We start from the raw sequence: 14,019 nt of genomic DNA on the forward strand, positions 1-14,019 counted from the left end.
CTTTGCACACCTCCAAGGCTTAGGAATACTGCCCCTTTTGTCTTCCTCTCTGACCACAAAACTTCTTAGTTTCAGCTGGAGGAGACAGGTCCTTCTGTGTGCAACCTTCCACAACTGCTGGGCTTGTTTAAATGTCTGACTGTCCGAAGCACTCAGAATTAATGGATATGTCTCAGAGTCAGAGGAGATATGCTTTAGGCATTACAGACTCTGTTCTCTAGATGAAGTCCAGAGAATTTTACTTTCTGCTGCAGAAGTAGGTTTTGAACTGATGTGAATAGAAATCAGACTGAAGCAGACTCTTTAGACCAGATCTGGGCTATGATTCAATCACTGCTCTTACTAAGGAAGGAGATGTTCTGGGACATGGTGCTCTTGGCTCTCTGACCTCAGTGCAAGTTTGTATGATTCCAGCAGCACAACTGCAAGGTGAAAATAATTTGTCCCAAACTGTCCTATTTTAGCCTCTTTTTTTTGGACTCAAATGAGGTGAAAGGAGCTCATGTCAGATTAATACTCAAACAAGCCTATTGCTTTAAGTACATCTAAATGTTAGAATAATATATATCAGAAAAATGCACTCGTCATTAAAAAGTTGACTTAATTTCCTTTTTATTTTGTTGTATCTAAATACTACAATTTAGCAGCATTAGGGTATAAACATGCAAAATGCTTGTTTACGAAAAGTAGAATTTAAGGGTGAACTGTATCTAAGGCCAAATAATTGTCATATTTAAGTAAATTATTATCTTTGGTATGTTATTTTTTTTCTAAAGTTATAAATGCTAATGTCATGGTCGTGCACATTCTGACTAACTCTCTGCATGTAGAATTTCCCTGCACTGGGACTGATGAAACTGTGAAATGGGACTGAAGATCAGTGTGCAGTGAGAGAAAGAGAGAACTGGTCTAGCAGATAATTTTATGGAGTTCATGAACAGTAGTGTAAAATAGAAGGAAAAAAACCCCAATTTGCAGAGGCAGCATATTGGTTTGATTCTTGATAAATCTGACTTGGCTGGTTTGTTTGTTTGCAGTGATAATGCTTTGTGTCATTGAGGTCATAATCATACTGATGCTGATCTTCCTAAGGAATCGGATCCGGATTGCCATTGCGCTGTTGAAGGAAGGTAGCAGGTATGTTTGTCTGATTTGAATATATTGTGAATTTTATGGAATGATCACTAGAGTACACCCTTTTTGAGCTTCATCTTGTTCTACCAAGGACAGAAAGTTGGGGTTTAAAGTACAACACTGGGTTTGTTGGTATAAGGAATGCCAGTTCTCTGTTACTGAGGTTTCTCTTTTGCAGTCAGACATTTCTTGTCTCTCAGCTCCCTGCCTGGAGGGTACGTACACTGTTAGCAGTACCCTGTATCAGTGCAAGGAGGTGTATCAGCAGAAATGCTAAGTGTGGTACACTGTTAGTAGGAGCCTGGGACCTATAGCTGCCAGTTTTGCTCTGTCACTGAACTGCTGCCAGTGACATACTAGTGGTAGAGGATTGGTGGTGTTTTGGCTGTGGCTTTTATTTAGGAAAGACCTAACTCTTCTGGCTCCAGTCAAACTTTTGTGTGGACGTGCATAAGTCTACAGAGAGAAAAGGAGACTTCTGTGACCAGACATTGTAATATGGTGCAGTCCAAGATACTACCTCCCAGCTCTGAGCAAAGAAGAAAGCAGAGCAGGATAGGAGGAGACCTCTTTGTTTTGTCTCATCTGCACAGACTTTGTTCACAGTGGTTCCTGTTTTACACAGTAACAACACTTAGTTCTTTTTTTAAAAAACGGCAACGTAACAAAAGAGAAATGGACATAGAACATCAGGCCCTTGGATTTCATTGCAAATAGGCTAAGGTCTCATAGGTCTTGGAAGTAGAGCTCTGTTGTTAGAGCACATAGAGTTAGCTCTGAGTTTATCTGTGTGCACTTGCTTGTAGTTTTCTGCCATCTCTGTTGACATGGTTGTTCTTCGGAATCAGGATTTGGGATTTGTTTAATGGGATTAAGAAATACTAAAGCTCTGCATTCAGCCAGGTACCAGTTTCCTGTCTTATGCTACTGTGCAATTAGAACATAGCAATTAATTTTGGCAGCACTAAATTATACTCTTTAATTCCTGTTCATTAAAATCCAGGAGCACTTTTAACACTCTTCAACACATTTGTTCACAACCTTGACAGGTAGAAGGATTTCAGAAAGTTCATAAACTTCCTGCTGAGAACTAATAACATTCTGTAGTTTTTCAGCAGCATGGGGAGGTCGCTTGAGGGTGATGTTTTTACTCTCATGCATAATGCATGAGGTGAAGCACTGCATGTAACTACTGTAAACCTAACAGACCCTGCCCTGTATTCAGGAAGATGAAGAATAAGCTGGTTATGGCTCGAAATCAAATTACATTTTTCAATATCTTTTATCTAGTCTTTCAGGAATATTACGGTTATAATGCTAATAACTGACTTGAAATCCATAGTTAGAAAGAATTAACAGTTGTTACTCACTTTGTTGGAGTAACTCCATGGTTTTAGTGGTAACTAAGAGGCCTACCATTAACTGCTGAACACTGCTAATACGTAGTGATCATTTCTTAGACAGCATAAGGCTGTGTCCTCCTGTGTGACTCTTAATGGGCTGTCACATCTCTGCACTCAGACAGAAATTGATGTGTTGCTCTTACCCTCTTGATTGCACATGCCAGTTCCCTTGCATCCCCCCCATCCCCCCCTGCCAGCACTGACCAGTTTAGCAGCAGGAACTGAGTAAATTTGTCTCCTTTTACATTCTGGAAACTGCCTCCTATGAAACAAATGGCATCAGAAGTGCCACGAGTCATAGGAGAAGTACTGTAGGAAATAATAAGAGACAAAAAGGCTTGTGATAAGCTTACAGGGCCACTGGAAAGAAAATTTAGAATAACAGGAAGAGGTGGATGACAGGAGTGTAAAGAGAACCAACCTGCAAGCTTCAGTGAACAAAACCAAAACTCTCTGCGCTACATCCAGTGGGATACCCAAACTGGAGGTGTCTGCCCTGAGGCGGCTGCAGTGAGTTGACCCGGAGGGGCTGTGTCAGTTCAGTCACTTACAGAGGAGGAGTCCCTGGCAGAGTGGGAACCTGCATGCTCAAGTTTCTGCTCATTAGTTGCATTCTAGCCACAAGAAATATTAGTAGAATGTCAGCCTCTAAAACATCAGCCTTGATGTTAAAAGGAGCTCTCTGAGCTGCCGGCGGTGGAAGGCTGTTTTTCTTTCTGCCTGCCAACAGCCAGAGGTGAGCACCACTCACTTAAGGGACGTGGGGGAAGTCATGTAGTCACAGGAAGGTGTTAGCATGTCCTGGTGTGACAAAGACCAGCTGAATGGCCCTGCCCCAAAACACTTAGTACTTAAGGCAAGAAAGGGGCTGGGAACAGGGTCCCCACATACGAAGTAACACGAGGTCATGTCAGGTGCGGAGGAGCTGAAGGAAGAGCACTGGAGCTGAGCAGAGAGGGACAAGGAGATGAAGGGTAACGTCAGCAGGGAGATGTGATTGGAACGGGTCTGTGACCTGGGGAGAGCTGGGTCGGTGAAGCAGTAACAGAGGAGACAGGCTTAAACACGGCAAATTGATAAAGTTGGTTGTGGTGCTGCTAGTAAAAGTAGAGTGGTAGAAATGACAAAAGAGAAGATGTGGAGGCATTTGAAGAAAGAACCTGCGGTATTCTGAGCTCCCAGCACTAGATTATGCTGCGACTGTCAACAAGTAACCCAAAGTAAAAAGGGTGATGCTAGAAAAGGATAAAAAAAAGCTTGTTTTTTAAATTGTTATAGCTTACTGATATGTTTTGTTTCTTTTGTAGGGCTATTGGCTATATAATGTCTACATTGTTCTACCCAATCGTCACCTTCATACTAATTGCAATTTGTATTTCCTACTGGGCTGTGACAGCTGTGTATCCTTCTGTCTGCGTGCATCTGGAGGAGCAGTCTTCTGCTCTGTGAGACCAGATAATTCTCTGCTATTTCACCTTAACCAAACCAGTGTTAAGAAGGCTGTTTGGTCACTTAGCACTTGCTGCACTGATGCACTCTTCCTCATTGCACATTTGCATGTCATGTACCAATTGGACAGTGAATTTAATTTCATGGAAAAGAAATGGACTAAAGTTCATGCCAAGGCAGGGGGATCATACAAGGCCCTGTGTACTACATAAGATTGACTTTAAGGGGTAAAAAAAGGCCCTCAGCAAAGAGTGAATATGGCCTTAAATGTGCTGCATGCTCTGTAGGCCTGATGTCTCAAGTTAGCTGGGGGTGGGTTGACCTCCAGGTGTGTTTTGCTCAGAAGAGGATAGGAAAGGAGTGGAGAACATACAGTGCACTGAATCCTCTCTAAATTGCATAGCAGCAAGCACTCTCTGTTTGTTCCCAGGACAGCAAGGGTTTGGCAACGCATCAGAAAGGGGAAGATTGTTTTTAGTAAATGGATTGTTCTTTCACATGCAGTTATTGCTGTTCAGGACAGTGTTAATTTATCCTTATGCTCTGTGTCTCCTTCCACCAAAATGGAAACTGTCAAAGAACTGCTGCATCATCTGCCTTGTCAAACATAGATGTGCAGGAGAGACTGAGTCAGCTTTCAAGGTTATTCCCCTTGCCCATTCTGGTCAGGAGTTATTACAGCTCTGGGGTGAAGTTTGCCTTAGTTCTCTAAGTAATGAGAGTAGTCAGTCTTGCCTGTCATCAGCCCTTCCTAGAGATCTCTGCATAGGAAGAGCAGATTTTCTGTTATCTTCACAAGTTCTTTAGAGCTAGTGGTTACCCACTGCAGAATCCTAAGTTCCTCAAAGCCTGCAGTTCTGTGATTTCTCCTTAAAATACTTAATTCAGTTTTCTGGCTACATCAGGAGAACCTGTGTATAAAGTAATGGCTAATCAAACACTGTGCAAGTATGCAAACCTGACTTGTGACCCAGAGGTAAGTGTAATAAATATTTACTATAGTGAGAGCTATAGTAATTGCATTTCTTAATCACTGTTAGATGCAATGCTAATAGAAAACGTGTTCTGAGTAGTGATTCCTTATGTCAAATCTGCAAATAGTACTTAGTGTTCAGATAACACTTTGTTCAAAGCAATTTACAGACATAAACTTAATGTTTCTGCTAAACTGTTCTGTGAGGCAGGTAAATATTAACCATTCTAATTTTCAGGGGGAGGAAGGAGGAAGACACAGAAATACACGCTTACTTGTAAAGGTGTTCTTGAATACATGAGGATTCTAATTAATGGTCCTCAAAAGACAATGGAAGACTTTGAAAGCTGTGCCTCCGAACGGCCCAAGGACCAGCCATGTTTTGAAGCAGAGGCTTAGCTTCTTTTGGCACAGCAATGGCCTTTATGAAGCTCCAAAAATATTTGTCTCTTTTTAAAATTTTGTCTTCAGTCAAATGTTTTGATTTGACTGTGGGGTTGAATTTAAGTATTTTTTGAAAACTAGAAGTATTTATCAAATGTTGTATCAGGGTTATTTTCAGGTGTTTAAATTTCAGTGTACTACTGTGGTTAAGTATATCCCAAACAATTGCCCACCCTGCTGGTGTCTAAACACTAAAGAAGAAAAGGATTAGAAATTGGCTGGTTTTATTTCATGCCCAAACTGAGCAAATGCATGAAATGAACAATACAAATAGGGAAAAGTAACTCAAGGTAAAGACTACACGTTTTAGAATACTTTAAGATAGGAAGGGAAGTTGTGACCACATCCACAGCTTGTGTAAAATGGCATCGCTCGGTTGATTTCAGTTCAACTGTGGTGATTTACCTGAACTACAGATTTGGCCTTCAGTTTTCAAATAATGTTTTTCTTCTCTGTGAGCAGGTTTTCTTTAATGAAACTGGAACGTTTATGTATCTTAAAAGTTGATTTCTAAAATTCATATTCCATTTCTGTAGGTTTCAGGCTTGTGGTGATCAGTGCTGTGTGCTAACTGCATGATTAAAAGTTAAGCACCTGTGTAAGACATTAATATCAATCCTTAAATATGTAAACAGGCTGCATAGTATTGGAGTGTGGTGTTGAATGAGCTAATGAAACAAGCAGAATTATGTTATTTGTATTAAGCTGCTAAACTTCAGAGACTGCGTACAGAGAATTCATTGCTTGTCATTGTGTTGCTTAATTTTCTCTCTGTACAGACTTTTAACAGAACCAATGTGACTAAATTGTGTCCGGGTGCTCAGTGTACTTTTGCTTTTTATGGAGGAGAAAGCCTGTACCATAAGTACATCTTCATCTTCCAGTTAGCCAATGCCTTTGTCTTTCTCTGGCTGGTGAACTTCGCAATTGCACTGGGTCAGTGTACCCTTGCTGGTGCCTTTGCCTCTTATTACTGGGCCTCTCGAAAACCAGCTGATATTCCACTGTGGCCGCTCTTCTCTTCATTTGGACGAGCAATACGGTAAGACTGTGGAGCTGGATGTGACCCTTCCATGTATGCAACTGCATTAAAAGTGCTCTTTTTGCATCTAGAGAGGCCAGACTCGGGATATCAGATGAAAATGATTACTCAGTGTTGTGGTTTAATCCCGGATGGCAGCCAGGCCCCCGCAGCCGCCCGCTCACTCCCCACGGCGGGAGGGGAGAGTGCCGAGACGCGAGGGCTGAGATAAAGGCAGTTTAATGGTCAAGCAAAGCTGCGTGCACAAGCAGAGCAAACCGAGGGATTGATTCCTGCCTTCCCGCGGCAGGGGGTGCTCAGCCATCCCCAGGGCAGCCGGGCTCCCTCACGCGGAGCGGTGACTTGGGACGACAAACGCCCTAACTCCAGACATCCCCCCTCCTCCTCCTTCCCCAGCTGTTACCACTGAGCACGACGTCACATGGTGTGGGACATCCCTTGGGGTCGGCTGTCCCGGCTGTGCCCCCCAGCTCCCCGTGCACCCCAGACACTCGCGGGCAAGGCAGGGCGAGGAGCAGAACAGCCCCTGACACTACTCAGCAATAGCTAAAACGTGGGTGTGTTATCAGTGCAGATTTGGTCACAAATCCAAAACATAGCACTGTGCAAGCTGCCATGAAGAAAGCAAACGCTATTCCATCCAGACCCAGTACAATCAGGAAAATAATGTAGTTAGGGGAAAGCTGTATCCTGTAGCCCCATAGCAACAGGGCTGCTCAGCTCCATGCCCCGGGCCCGGCCAGGCAGAGGCTGGGCAGGTATTCCTCCCCAGGGGTGCAGACATCCAGGTGCGTGTTTACAACACATACCACACAGCTGGACATACAGATGGACAGACAGACACACACAGTGCTCGCACAAACTCCAGCAGCACCAGGGGCTTCATCCTGTTCCCCTCTGGTGAGGATGAAGGTCCATTGCTGTCTGTAATGGACCTTCCTCCAGCTGTCATTTTCTCTCTCTCTCCATATCCACACACATGCACATACCTGTGTAATTGTGCTTATACACACAGGTGCAACGTAACAGTCATTTATTTTGTTTCAGATACCATACAGGTTCGCTGGCATTTGGAGCCTTAATTCTTGCAATTGTCCAGCTTATTAGAGTAATACTGGAATACTTGGATCACAAACTGAAAGGTGAGATTTGTGAATCTGCTCTAAGGTTATTAAAATCTTCGGTAAATTACTTCCTGACTTTCCCAAGATATCTTTTCAGCAATGAAAAGAGATCAATTCCACAGTATTTTTAGCCATCGTAGGTCAATTTGAAGCCACTCAATTCATGTTGATTTACTTGAATTGAGCCTGTGTCCTTGGGAACTGAATGCAAAGTTCAAGCAGGATGTGGACCTGGTCTAATTGAAAGGTATGGAGCTAAATTTGGTTGAGAGAGAGAGTCCATACCTAGAAGAAAAGAAATAGTGTTTTTGCATTTGTCACAATTTCAGATTTTCTTCTGAATAGCTTCCTGTGTTCTGAAGACTGTTCATGAGTTCTGTGTATGATGTAATCTCTCTTTTTTTCCAGGTACACAGAACTCCTTCACTAGATTTCTGCTCTGCTGCCTCAAATGCTGTTTCTGGTGTTTGGAAAAATTCTTAAAATTTATAAACAGAAATGCCTACATCATGGTATGTGCTGTCTCTGCATGTGGTCTCCCCTATCTGGGACACTAAAATACCCTAGCCACTACTAGTTGGTCAACAGCCAGCAGTACTAGAATCTGCTGAATAAATAATGGGATTTATGGGAGTTTTTGGGAAATGCATGTGGCCCTACCATGAAAAAGTAAGATTTTTTTTTTTTCTTCTTCTTCTAAGCTCAGCCTCTTTTCATGCCTGTCTTTGTCCATCCCCCTCGCCCCCCAAAGTAAGTGGGAAGGGATGGCACAACTGGTTTACTCCCCCTCTGATTCAGCAATTAGAATCCTGATTTCAACAGGAATGTTAGCTTGTTTCATATTGCATGTTGACGACACATGTTTGGAGGCAGTGTGTGAGTACAGAGGTCAGAAGGCATGTAATAGGCATTTCTTCCTGGAAGTTAAAAGCAGAAATTCTGCTAGCAGCAGCAGTGATATTTCTCTAAAATAACCCTTCTTAGCTTCCAGAAGAGGAATTCCAGATTTTCACCTAAATACCCATTCACAGATGTCAGCCTATGATGTTCTGACTTGAAGCAATTTCAGTGATTGAATGGTACGGTCACAGACTTCTTGTCTCAAAGGAGGTGGCTGTAATGGGTCCATTCTAACTCATGTGTTCATGCAATTGATGTCTCAAATTAATGCCATCCTGAAGAGGAAGTATTCTTTTCTACTATCTTGTTTACGGTTGGTAAACTGACTGAACTAAGAGCTGTTCTAGTATATCTTACCCTTGTGGACACTTACAGGAAGAAGAAATGGTTTTGTTCCTGAATAGCTTTAGCTGTTTTACTTTCTGCTGATGTAAATCCGCTGACTCTGATGCTGGTATTGCTGACTTCTTAAGGGAGAGCAGTGTCAAGTCCAAGGAGATACCTACAGGGGTCAACTCACTCCTGCTCTACAAGTGTCTGTCCCTTTCCACTGACTATAAATGTAGTGCAGATAACTAGCGAAGTGAGAAGAATCCTTTGGCAAGTACATCATTTGCTCTGCTTGGCAAAGTACTGAGTCTAATGCCCGCAGGTCACAAAGGGTGGCGTGCTCATCACCAGGTGGTCTGAAGGGGAAGGACGGGTAATATTCTGTCCCAACCTGGTGGGAAGCGTTGAGAGCTCACAGGTGACTGGGGGAAGTGCTTTATGTTCATCTGAGTTTCAAGACCACATATTAGAGAGAACTACACATTACACACAGTAAGATTCTGACATACAAGGAGGTGTCCTAATTATTTAAACACTTAACAGCTACTATTATTTTGCAGATTGCCATATATGGTAAAAACTTCTGCACCTCGGCAAAGGAAGCGTTCTTTTTGCTCATGCGGAATGTGGTGAGGTAAGGGGCCATCTTCTAGTCCTTGGAAATGTCAGGATTTTCTGCTGTTGCACTCTGAAGGCATACTTCTTGCCTCTCCCATGCCTCCTCCAAATATTACTGTAAGCTGCTCTGTCCTCAGACATGGCCCTCACTTGTAACAGTCCCCGTGTAACAGCAGGCTGTCCAGCACAGCGAGCTGTGCAAAGTTGATACAATCCAACAGTTTTGTGGCGATTGCTCTTTTAAATTAGTAAGCACCAGTAGATTTTAATGGTGCCTCCAAGGAACCAGTAGAGCCCCTGGGAGGAGATCTACGGAAATACAGGAATGGTGTGCTCATCACCCCCTCTGTGTGTGTTTCTTGAGCTTTGGCCCACTCACTGTCTGTCAAAAGGAAAGCAGAAAGACCTCAGTCTTCAGATTAATCCAGAAAACTTCTGGGCTGTCAGTGAGTGGCAGTAAAGAGGAGAGAGTGCTTTGCTTTCAAACTCAGTATCTTTAATGTAACCAGATCTCCCCTGGTGCTGGGAACTCCCCTGGCCCTTTGCCCCACTACCAAGACTGCTGCCAAATTCCTGTTCTCATCAGTACTTTCCTTCATTGCTCCTGGCCCTTCCAGTACCAGTGTGAGATCAAAAAATAATGGGAAAATAACTTAGGAGCAGGTCATGTTGATGCAGCAGCAGACAATCTAATTACCCAGCAAGAGACACAGTAAAACTGGTTAGGTGGTTTGAGCTGTTGAGTGAAGGACCGGGAGGAGGAGAGTGATGGAGGGGTAGGCTGGAAGAGGAGGATGGAAATGGTGCTGCAGCAGGAAGAGGGAAGAGCGGGGGTGTTCCTGTGGGAGCAGCGGGGAGCTGCCTGCCTTCCCCCTCGCAGCGGCACCTTGCTGCCGGTCGCGCTCCCAGTCAGTAAGAGCAATAGCTAAGAGTCAGGCATATAACGTTATTGTTTCAAACTGAGATTTTTTTAAGTCTTGTGTATTTTGTTAATTCTGAATTCTGACAGGTTAGTGATGATTTGTTCTCTTTCTTAATGTTTATCTTTCATGGTAGTCAGTGCTGTATATTACCATATCCGTAGCCTTCAGCGCTGTCAAGAGGCTGATGATACAAAGCTCATTTTCCATCCCATTATTACCTGCAGTTTCTGGTAAGACAGGCTGGCAGATTTTGAGCAGAAACTCCCTGCTGTTGCTTTCAATGAGGGCTGCAGATTTACTGTCAGTTACCTTCATTCATGTGTCTGTGATTGTCTTCCTGCTTCGAGGCCTCCTGCCTTCAGTGTTGTACCACAATATCTTAAAATAGTAGATTTTGCATGTTATGGGGTCATGAAATGTGGCCAGATAGGGCCAAGTGAAAACAAGACCTACCAGCAATCTACACCAACACTGCTTTCTGTTTTGGTCTGTTCTTTGCCTCTTCTTGGCTGGCTTATTTGTGACCCTAGAAGAAAGGCTGTAATAAAAATCTGTTGATACTTCGTTTTGTTGGGCTTTTTTAACCAGCAAGAGCAATAAACAGTCTTCAAGTGCTGTAGCAGTATTGCTGCATTAAGGCCTGACTCAGCAAGGAGTTCAGTACTTTTTTGCCCCGAGGGATCAGGCTGTAACAAGGCCCATCTCAGTGTTGTGTTTCTGTGCTGTTGTCCTGCCAGCCTGTGAAACCAGAAGACAGCTGCTTGGTCATGTTTTGCCAAATATCCATAGATTTAAGGAGAAAGAATACAGATGTCTGGTTTGTAATAATTATGTATCATTTGTCCTTTGCTGAACAGAGTTGCAGTTCTGGACAAAGTTACAGACTTTCTTTTATTCCTGGGGAAAATTCTCGTTGCTGGTGGTGTAGGTAAGCGAACCGATTTTTTGCAAATGGCATGTTCTATTTTCTGGTATCTACAATAGATAGCCTGCCATATCGTGTGTGCTTAGTGCGCAGCTGGAGGTTCTCATTGGTCTGACTATTAAGGAGGCTGTTTTCTGTGTTTCTAGGATTTGCAAGATTGAACCAAAATATGGGGGTTTTTTTCCTTTTTTTTTTTTTTTTTTCCCTTCCACCCCTACACCCGGTGTGTTGTTGACAGTATCCATTCCATCATTGCTTTTACTGCTCTTGCGTGTGTTGCTGGTGCAAGAACTTCTGCAGCCAAAGCATCATAGCTGGATCAAACCAAATTCACATCCAATAAGTCAGCCACAATCAGTTCTCCTTTCATAAGAACTGAAAAAAAATTACAAATAAGGTTCACCTGGTAGCAGACAGCATGTAAACAAGGGAAGGTAGTGCAGGTCTGCAGGAGATGGGCCTGAAGCTTTGCTGTGTTTAAGCCAATTATAGCTACAAGCTATAGTGAAAGAAATAGAATATTTATAACATCCTTATAGGGTTTTCTTTGTTATCAGTAAATATCAAAATATATTATTCATGTTTTTCTGTGACAGAAAAGTGCACTTTTTTGCTGCCTTTTTTTTTTTTTTTTTAAATGAATCACCTTCAGAAATTCAAGTTGGCAGTATTCCCTTATGGTTTTTCTAAATTGTCACAGAGTTTCAAAACATTATTTTACAAATAACCATATTTTGTATTCTGTATACTTTAAAAGATTGCTAATGAATTATATTTTAATCAAAAGTTAAAAATTAGTACCAAAACCAGATCTAAAATGTTTTGTCATTACTGTAGAATGACTTTCAAACCAGGGTAGCAAATTTGTCTTGAAACATATTCTCTGAAATGTAAATGAAATACTGAAATTAATTATTGTCTTTGTCCTCTTCAAGAATTAATTCTTTGGGTGAGTTTTGTTATAGATGCATTGGTCTGTTCTAATCTTATTGTTGTGCTTGTCACTAGCCACTGCCATTTCTTCTTTTAATTTGAAATAATTATTTCTTCAAGCAATAGAATTCAAAGCAGCAGAATTTTTGGTTTTTTTTATTTTAGTAAAGATCTACCCAATGGTCTTTGTTGTCCCCTGTCATAGTTTTGTTTATCACTATTAATTTCACTATTAAATTCAGTAGAATGCTGAAGCAAAGCAGTTCATTAAAGTCTTTCTGGGCCCATGAATAACTTTATGGTAATTTATTCATTTACATATCTCTTCTGTCAGAATACAGATCCCGCAGATAATTAGTATTGAGGAATTTATTGTTTACAAACTATTATTTAAACCAACCTTGGATCTGTTTGTTTTGTGTCATCCATTCTTTAGGTGTTAGGAAGTCAGAGTTAGCTGATCTTCTGTGCTTCTTGCAGGTGTTCTTGCGTTCTTCTTCTTCACACAGCGAATACCAGTCTTTGCACAGGAAGCACCGACGTTAAATTACTATTGGGTACCACTGCTGGTAAGGCAACCGTCCCATCTCCCAGACGCTGAGGGCGGTTGGAGGTGCTGAGCCTGCTCCAGGGTGGTCTGGGCACAGCCCCTGTCGTCAGCCTCCGAGGCAGGCTGTCTGCTGAAGTGAGGCTGCTGGCTACACTCCAGTCCTCGGGGTCCTTCAGGTCCGAGTGACACTGCAGTGACTCTGCACCTTCAGAAAAATTAGGTCTCACACCTGCTTGGCTCCTACTCTTGTATGTAGCAAAGGCTGATGGTGGGGCACTGGTGGCAGTGTGGCTCCTAATGGAAGGGACTGGTGATGCATCTCCTCCTACTTCCATAGCCCCCTAGACTGCAGCACATCTCCAGGATGAGTCATTCTTTGGAATAATCTTGAAGGAGTTTAGAATATTCTTGGCATATGTTCCCTTTTGGGGGTTGAAATGGCTCCAGTTTGGCAGCTGGAAAACTGCTGGTTACTGCACGTTAGGATACAATGTCTTGAACCTGTGGTCCCTTTCTGCAGCAGTACAGAGCTGCCATTAAATTCTCCCAGACTTGCTTAGCAGACTAGGTTTCTGACTTGTGTTAACACTGCCATGTTGGTGCCAAACTAAATTTGGGGTTTCACTGTGGTTTGTTTTCTGTAGACGGTGATTATTGGCTCCTACCTAGTTGCACATGGGTTCTTCAGCGTCTATGCAATGTGTGTCGACACGCTTTTCCTCTGCTTTTGTAAGTACTACATTTTCTTTCACTAATACCTGCAAGTCACAAGAAAAGGAGTAGAAAACTACCTTGTCTGTTCCTTAGGGATTCTGGTGACATGCTAGCAGACTGTGGAAAAACAAACTGCTTCTGCTTTTCAGACTGGCTCCTTGATGTATTCTTCAGTGCAGAAGTGTTTTAGTATTCAAATGTAATTAGTTTAAGCAATGGAAGGTAGCTCTATGGCTCATGGGGATATCTGGCTTTTGCTTTTCAGATGTTCCTTTACTTTCACTAACAGTCTGCTCCCCCTGGGTGCTTTGTAAAGTGCCCTGTACAGAAATGATTTGCTCAAACCTCTTGTTAATAACAAAGTCATTCTTTGGTATATAGGTAGTACTTTGTTTTTAACTTAATAGCCCTGAAGAAAGTATTATGCTGAATTACCTTCAAATGTGTGTAAAACACCATTTAAAAAAACTTACCCGTCCTTTGGGCCCCCCAGTGGCAAGCAACCATGGGCATTCTCAAAGGGACTGCTGTTCAATACGTCCAGTCACAAATCTGTT

The 14,019-nt window shown here is 42.5% G+C and overlaps 1 protein-coding gene across 3 annotated transcripts in view; it reads left to right on the top strand.

Annotated features, from left to right (window-relative positions):
• SLC44A5 (solute carrier family 44 member 5) overlaps positions 1-14,019 on the top strand; it is an 86,031-nt gene that overhangs the window by 65,883 nt on the left and 6,129 nt on the right. For all 3 annotated transcript variants that reach the window (XM_074905959.1, XM_074905960.1, XM_074905961.1), the window contains 10 exons: positions 1,038-1,137; positions 3,845-3,937; positions 4,875-4,962; positions 6,183-6,445; positions 7,493-7,587; positions 7,978-8,081; positions 9,360-9,433; positions 11,198-11,268; positions 12,679-12,767; positions 13,393-13,477. In XM_074905959.1, coding sequence (XP_074762060.1) covers positions 1,038-1,137; positions 3,845-3,937; positions 4,875-4,962; positions 6,183-6,445; positions 7,493-7,587; positions 7,978-8,081; positions 9,360-9,433; positions 11,198-11,268; positions 12,679-12,767; positions 13,393-13,477 — 1,062 coding nt within the window. The remainder of the gene's footprint in view (positions 1-1,037; positions 1,138-3,844; positions 3,938-4,874; positions 4,963-6,182; positions 6,446-7,492; positions 7,588-7,977; positions 8,082-9,359; positions 9,434-11,197; positions 11,269-12,678; positions 12,768-13,392; positions 13,478-14,019) is intronic.

This window comes from Athene noctua, chromosome 5 (genome assembly GCF_965140245.1).
Source record: "Athene noctua chromosome 5, bAthNoc1.hap1.1, whole genome shotgun sequence".
In the NCBI taxonomy this organism is placed as follows: Eukaryota; Metazoa; Chordata; class Aves; order Strigiformes; family Strigidae; genus Athene; species Athene noctua.